Source organism: Numida meleagris, chromosome 7 (genome assembly GCF_002078875.1).
Source record: "Numida meleagris isolate 19003 breed g44 Domestic line chromosome 7, NumMel1.0, whole genome shotgun sequence".
Taxonomy (NCBI): Eukaryota; Metazoa; Chordata; class Aves; order Galliformes; family Numididae; genus Numida; species Numida meleagris.
Window position 1 is genome coordinate 13,488,118 of NC_034415.1, and position 8,380 is coordinate 13,496,497.

Below are 8,380 nucleotides of genomic sequence, written 5' to 3' on the forward strand. Positions count from 1 at the left end.
CCTGTTGAAGTAACAAGTAACCACTGCTCCAGCAATTGTCATTTGCTGGCAGGCAAGAATGAACTCACTAGTCCAGATAAGGCCAACGAAATGATACCATGCCATGTAGCAAATTCCAGAAAAAGCTCTATATTCCACTTGTCCTTCTGAAGTAGTCTGTGCAGTACCTGGGATTGAGATTAAATCATCGTATTAATATAGATCACCAGATACAAAAAAAAAGTTTACCTTTTTTCTTAATTTTTCTTCAACGAAATTATAATAAGTGCTACTTATTTCTATCCTCTCTGACAAAACCAGAGAGCCAAAATTTTAACTGAAATAGAATTTTGAAAAATAAAATCTTACAAAAAGCTTGGATTTAAATTAGGTTTGAAGCAGAGCTGCCAACAGAGTCAAGAGGACAGCTACAGATCAGTAAAGATTTCCAAGAAAACATTGCTCAAGATTTGAGTAATCAAATGCTTCAGAAGCAAATTCAATCTTAATTTTCTTCATTCAAATTTGAAATAAACTCATAGTCAGTTATGATATAGTCCAGATTTTCTCTGTAAGTAGCAAAAGAGAAAGAGCATAAAAATATTAAGAATGCATAACATATCATTTAAATAAAACAAAACTACCATTTTAACTACTATTGTGAATTACTATTACTGATTAGAACTAGGTCAGCTTTCTAGTCACTATAATTTTTAATCTTTGTGCAAAATGCAGGCACATAAAGAAAGCCTCTACAAAACCAATACAAATTATGCAGAAATCTGTATGGTAGTAAGTACTCCAATGTTACTACTGTATTGAGGACCACTGACAAATGTATTTATTCAAGCTAAATAAAATTGTCTCCACTTCCATTAATAACACAAAATTCATTCCATATTGAAGGATGACTTTTCACAGAAGGTAGAGGTAGCTCAGACAGTTTAGTGATCAGACTATACCCAATGCAATCCAATATATGCCACTTCACTTTGAAGTCTAGTCAGCAAAACGGCACTGGAATAGTCATTCCTAGTGAAAGGTCACTAGGTCCATCACCTGATTTTTCGGTTTTTTTTTTTTTTTTTTTTTCCCCCTCTTTTTAAAGTTTACCAGGACTTTACTCCATTAACCTTCAAGATCACAGAATAAAAAGAACTATGGAGGTGAGCGGTTTCTTATTCTAACTGTATGAAATAAAGAAAGGGAGACAGAATTCTCTTCTACTGCTGGAACAGCATTCTAACATCAGTACTGAAGTGCACTGTCTTCAAGTTCAAGAATACCACAGACATTAAACTATCTATGAAGTGGTACTCTTAATTCTGTCTTATTTTTCCACAATAAAAGAGTGCATACTCAGTAATAGAAGTAGAAACAATAAAGTTTTGGTTTTTGCCACAGGTTTAGACACGCTTTACAAGCCTTCAGAACCTAAGTACATTTGCTTGTAAATTACAAAAATACGAATCCACCCCATAGTAGCTTTGCAAAATTATCTTCAAGTGCTTTGAAAGGATCAAAAAACACCACATGGGTGTATCACTGTTATTATATGGTCAGCTTAAAAAAAAAATTGAATTATTTAACTTCTACAACACATGCACAAGAAACCCATTCATCCTAGATGCTCTGAGAAGAAATATTTGCTATTGAAGGGCAAGAATAAAAGAAAATAAATCTATGAGTGGATTTATAGCCTAGAAACAAAACATCCTTCCCAGCTGAGCCAATCTTATTCTCAGCACTCTGGTAATCAAGACTTGCATCCATCAGCACACTAGAGTGGGCCTCCAGGAGGAGCCTGCAGGTACCGTACCAGACTTGGTCATCAAAGCAACCTTTGCTGAAGTGCAATCAGACATTTTTTAGTTGCTTTATTTTCTGAAATTTTTAACTTGCTTAGTAAACCCTTCACAGTAATGTAAAGTTGGTCATTCACAGAAATACTGCTGCTTCCATTATATTTAAATGTATTTTAACGCTGTGAAATGCAAGATCCTTGCTGTGAAAAAAGCAACTTCTGTAGATGTAACTTGTATCTTCTATCTCAGATGTCTTACCACAAACTTTCAGCCATTCCTCCCCATCCCTTGCCTCCTCATTTTTAAGTTTGGATCCAAAAGTTGTTTTTCACTTCTTAGAAGAATTTTTGAGGATAGATTCATCTACTTCAGTACATTAAAATAAGTTATGCATTATATCATTCCTTGTTCTAAATTCAAGGGAGTTTTCATCTCCCTTGCTTCCTCCAGGGATTCTAGACTGCTGTTTTCCTGCAGCATGCCCAGCCAGCACCTGCCCCCAACATGATCATTAACCACATCCTATAGCCCTTCCTTAGGAACTTGGGCAAATGCTAGGTCAGCACTGCACAAGGTCTCCTACCTTCCTATTTGTGTGCAGTGACAATATGCCATTTGGTAGCAGAATTAACCATGTTTTCCACCATGCAATCCACCTGAGTATTTCTTTTACCAAAGAGGCGCATTTCAGGTTTTGCTTCTCCAGCTTTGTCATGAGGATTGACAATAATCTGTGCTGTAAACTACTTCCTTTTGCTTTTTAACAGTCTACTAAAATAAGCAACTGCAGTACCAGCAGCAATGGTTTTGCCCTTTCTGACCAGCCTGACACATAAGAGCATGTGCTGAAGAGAAATCAGGCACATCCATCTGTGAGTTCACCATCATCACTTTGCTGTTTAGCTAAGGTAAACTAGTTTTGTAACCTCACAGAATTAATAAATGTAAACATCTGTCTGACTGACACTCTGTCTGCCAGGCCTATTGTGGCCTAGTATGTTATAGTGCTGTCAGCAGAATTACAATGCTATTTTAACGTACTGTAAAACACAATGTTATTTGTCATATGTCACTCCTAGTAGCACAGATAAACTTTAAAGATATCCTAGATACCCTGTTGACAAAAGCATCTTTTTCTTCATCACTTCACTGGGATCTAACTGTTCATGCAAGCTAAACTTTCTCAACAAAGCCCTGAAAGACAATTTTGTCAGCAGAATATTTTTCCTCCAAGAAGAGGAAAATAATCATAGCAAAGTCCACTGAAAATCAATCTTTTCGGTGTACTATGCATTCTTTGTGGTGATGCTAAGAAGTCAGTAAAGAATTTAAAGAACTGAAGACCCTCCAGATGAGTCACCGAATCTAAAACCTCTGATCAGTACAAGTGCTGATCTGCTGCAAATACTTCAAAGAAGTGTTGTTAACAACGCAAACAGCTGTAACTGTTGGCAGCAGCATTCAGAACAGTTTCTCCCCTTGACTCAGCAGTCCAGTGCTGTGCCACTATGTCAGTCAGCACAGCAATGCAACGACAAAGTCAGTGCATGCACAGCACCACCGGCTGCACTCTGGTTTGGCAACAGCTGCTGCAAGTTTTTGCTGATGCTTGGAGCAGCAGGCTGCTTCCAGGGATGAAAATTCCTGGGAAGTCCAGTTTAGCAGTTTCCTTATCAGAAATAAAGAACCACTGCCCAGAAAATACTGAGAGCCCGTTTATCAGTTCCTGTTAACATGAAAATACAACATGCACTTCCCACTGCTAAGTGAGGAAATGTTCTGGCAGCATACACTGCATCTTCATATGTCCTCCAACAGAATTTATTGTGTTATTTTATTTAGTCTTTTCCCATGTAGTGTTATTTATAGCTAAGCTAGCCAACTGTAATTGAAAAATCAGGAATCTCGGAGGAAAGAAGCCTTTGTTGGTTTAGCTACTGAAAAACTTGATGCAGCAGTTCTATTGCTCAGTTGCCTATAGCATGCACCTTTACTACAGGAAAACCTTATGCTGCCTTCTCACCCTACTTTATGCACACGGTATTTATGCCATGTGGACTCCATAGCTCCTGCACACCGGGAAGCTGAAAGACATGTTTTGCTGTGCCAGACAGCCACTTCAGATCTGCAGTGAAATACCGTACAAACTCACAAACAACACGACTCAATAACCCTAAGATCTATCAGCTTTTCTAAAGCACAGCTGAATTCCATTCCTACTCGGCTAATGGTTCTAACTGGTGCCACTGTTTGCACGGTCTCCAGTCTCGTGGAGTCTGGCTTTTCTCCTAGATTTCCAGGTCTGGAATTCACTTGCTCTCTGCTGCTCTTACAGATTCTGAATTACTGAGGTACTTAAGCAGGTGCCTACCTTAAAATGCATAAGTAGTCCCATTGATTTTAATAGGCTTATCCATGTGTTTCAAGTTCGTCATGTGCATAAGTACCTTTCTAAGAAATGTCTATTATAGTTCCCATGAAGGTAGTCTCTTCTCACAGTTGCACTAACCGCTGGAGAAGGTGTAAATAAGTGCCTGTGTGGCCGCATAAAGATCAGCTGCATCACAGCTGAAACAAGGATCAGGTGCTCCAGAGCTGTAACATGCAGAGATGCTTTAAATATTACATAATTAGCAATGGTTCAAGGAAAATGATAAGAACAGGTGCAGCACAGCAGCAAGCCAAGTTCATTTGCCCTCTCTTCATATTAGACTAAAGACTACTGTCCTCATAAACATGCAGTTTCTCAGCTTTCTTAATATATTTGCATTTCAAATACTGCCTCAGAAAATACATTAATGAGAAGATCAAAGCGTCAAAAACAAGACAAAACCAGCTGTTTTACAAAGTGAATGCTTCCAAAGCAGCTATTTGCCAACAGAGAAAACAGTTGTTCAAAGAGAGCAGATCTTGAGAGAACTTCAGAGAAGTACTCTCAGCTGATGTAAAAAGCCCATAAAACTCAAAAAAAAAAAAAAAACCCAAGAAAAAAAAACCCAAAACAACAAAAGAAATGTATTCCATCTATAGGGTGGTTAGAGAAAACTAGTATAAAATACAAAGCTGCTCTGCCAACAACATATAATTAAGCAAACAGCACTATATATGTTTGCTTATCCTCATCTTGAGCTACAAGCAAAATCTAAGCTGTGGTTTATTGGACAGTTTATTGGATAGAGTGTGGGACTGGAACAATTGTCATACTTCTGTCACCTACCTTCTTCAAAACCCCTCAGTCTGTGGGCCCAATAAAACAATCCTTCATCATTCCCCAGATCATAAAGAGGCTAAAACGGCCTTTGTTGTCTTCAAGCTCCCTTCAGGAGTTACTCTGAAATCAGAGCTGCTGTAAACAACCGAGATTGCGAAGAGACCTTTCCGACACGACTTTATCGGCACCTAGCGGGCACTAGGGATGCTGCAGGGCATTTACACGCCGTGTGTAGAGAGACCTCACCCTCTGGACTGTGCCAAGAACTCAGTTTACACCTGTTGGGTAACAACAGCCACCATTTCACACAAAAAGCAAAATAAAAACCTTAATTACAAACAGATATGATAAAACTAGGAGCATCAAGTTTTAATTAGAAAAATCAGTCGAACATGGAAGAGGCATTTTTCTACGCATATTCACACTTAGGCTGTAACTTAGAACTGGTATGGATTATTTATCAAATGCACATTCACTTCTAAATATTAACACACTATTTGTTAACAGAAATCTCTCAAAGAATCGACACCTCCACTAAAAATTTCCTGGGGGAAGATCTCAGTCAAAACGTGTGTTTTACAAGATTCCCCATGTGAGCAATATACAGAGATTTAAGTGCCTGGAAATGACCTTCCCTTTTATGCTGAATCTGCAAGAAATTGATTCTCTGAGAACTGAGAGCATGCTAGAAATTTCCACCACTCTACTATGCAGCAAGGTTATGATGCTGCCTTCTGTACTGCCTTGTGTGTATCACTCTCTGGAAACATCAGCATCACTGCTGTGCTAGGGAAAAAACAAAAGTAAAATGTTTCTGAGCCAGGAGAGGTCTCCTGCACTCTGCATGTTACAGCAGGTCCCAAACTTTGAATTTTACTCTCCAAGCCAGCAGAAAAAAAGAGTGGAAATGTCTAGTATAAAGAATATATCCCATAAGGAAAAATGGCACAACATGGAAAAATCATAAAAAGCCTCTGGAAGGCACTTTTCTCTGTTTTTTTTTTCCCTGTGAATACACATGGAATCTGCAACTCACTGCTTTCCTGCAAATCTGTAAAAACATCCAAGGAAGTATCTGACCCATTCCCCATCCAGCACTTATCATCGAGCTGTTTCTGTCACATGAGCTAAAACATTTCTCCTCTTTTAACGATTGCTGCATTTCCAAAAGCTTTTCAATATGACAGATTCAGCTGGTATATTCTAAATTTAAGTTCAACAAAGGCAAGCTTCACATCCTTATGTGTGCTTATTTAGAGTATCATTGAATATACTTATGGGTAAAGTGTCAGCTCAGCTTAAATTTTAGCATGTAGTATTTTCTCTAGTCATTCTTGTTAATTATATATTTAGCAAATCCGTTTGTTATAAGTCATTTTATTTTACCTGCTACTGGATTTACTGCAGTTAATGTTTATCCTAAAACTGCTTCTGATCCAAGCAGGTGCAACAAATGAACTGTTGGTTGATTGCTCAGGAGACACCCCTTTCATAGAAGATCAGTCTGAACCAGTGAAAAGATACCCATGAGGTCAGTTTGAAAATTACTGCCACTGGCTGATACATGCATAAATGGAATGAACAGTTTGCAGAAAAGCTAACAACCACTCAAAGCTATTTCTAGCATGCAATTCTGTCTCTGTAAAGGGAAACTTCAACTCAGAGGAGCACAGAGAAATATCCACGACCCCCTAAAGTACATTTGTTTGACCATTTGGTTGGGCAGGAACCACTCAGGTAGGGACTGCAGGGTGGGTTGGCACTACTAGGTGAGACTGGCACAAGACACCAGGAAATTGCAGCTGAAGCAGAGAGACTCTTGCAATCCGCATAGCTCACCAAAGAAAACCAGAGGGAAACAAATCCTGGTCTAACCTAAACAGCAGGTGACTGATGCACAGTGCATCAGAGAGATGGCACCGCCAGCTGCAAGCCAAATGGGTCAGATGGAAGGTGTCAGGGGACAGGTCTCTGCCCGACAGTGACAGGAATATTGCCAGTTTTGCCAAAGGGCTTCAGCTACAGAAAAGCTGGAGACTTTGATTTTTCTGGCCTGGGCCACAGGCTCAAGGAGTGATGGAATCACAAGACAAAATAATCAGACTTAAGTGTCAGAATAGTTTGGCTGCATTTTCTTCTCTGTACACAAAGTGCCATGAAGCTTCAGAAGAAACCAGTCATGAATAAGTAAAGCTTCTATGACAAACAGCTGTCTCTACCTGCATCAGTTCTGCACAAACTCAAATCCAGAGGACAACTGACTCTTAGCAGTGGCTACGAAATTCAAAATGAAAACAAAATTACCACCCGAATCACAATGTTTCCTATGGACAAAAGCTGACATCTGCATGAAGATTTATCCCCAGAGTTACAGACAACCAGTCTAGCATTCTTCCTTCAGATGATGTACAAAACGACAACCTCCCCTGCCTCACAGCAATGCTTGGCCAAGGACAGCAACCAAGTTACCCACGGTCCAAACAGTGACAGACCTGATAGCAGTATGTCCGTCAGTTACACTATGCTCATAATCTGCTCTTCTTACAGATCCTTCATAGAACAATTGACTTTCTCTACAGAGCACCTCCTCTACAATCACAAGAGTGTCTAGATCGATCCAGATACTATTGTACCAGTCTAAATGATTACAGCAGTTGTCAATAAAGTACTGCTCAGAAACAGCGTGCTGCCTCCATGACAATTGGACATCATTTATAGTCAGAGGAGATGAACAGGAAGGAGGACACACCATTTAGTGCAGTTACAAAACAAGAATGTGGCTTTCTTCATTTAAATACATCAAACATATAGAATCATAGAATTAGCTAGGTTGGAAAAGACCTACAAGATCATCCAGTCCAACCATCCACCTACCACCAATAACTCCACTAAACCATGTCTCTCAATGCTATATCTGAATGTTTCTTGCACACCTCCAGGGACGGTGACTCAACCACCTCCCTGGGCAGCCCATTCCAGCACCTGACCACTCTTTCAGAAAAGTAGTGTTTCCTAATGTCCAGCCTAAGTCTCCCCTTGTGCAACTTGAGGCCATTCCCCCTCGTCCTGTCACTAGTTACAAGAGAGAAGAGGCCGACCCCCAGCTCACTACAACCTCCCTTCAGGTAGTTATAGAGAGCGATAAGGTCTATATACATATCCACCATGATTTGATCATAAGCTAAATAACTGTGAAAGAAAACAACTAAAGCCCACATCTAGGAGCAAAAATTCTTTCTTCTGTAGTGCTGTGACTCACAGAACTTTGGCAGTGATTTCAGCAATAGAGAAAGGGAAGAAGAAGGGAAGAAGAAGGGAAGAAGAAGGGAAGAAGAAGGGAAGAAGAAGGGAAGAAGAAGGGAAGAAGAAGGGAAGAAGAAGGGAA

The 8,380-nt window shown here is 39.6% G+C and overlaps 1 protein-coding gene across 1 annotated transcript in view; it reads right to left on the reverse strand.

Annotated features, from left to right (window-relative positions):
• Window positions 1–8,380, reverse strand: part of SLC44A3 (solute carrier family 44 member 3) — a gene marked incomplete at its 5' end in the record, with an annotated part of 40,689 nt that overhangs the window by 21,813 nt on the left and 10,496 nt on the right. The window contains 1 exon segment of the mRNA XM_021405561.1: window positions 2–167. Coding sequence (XP_021261236.1) covers window positions 2–167 — 166 coding nt within the window.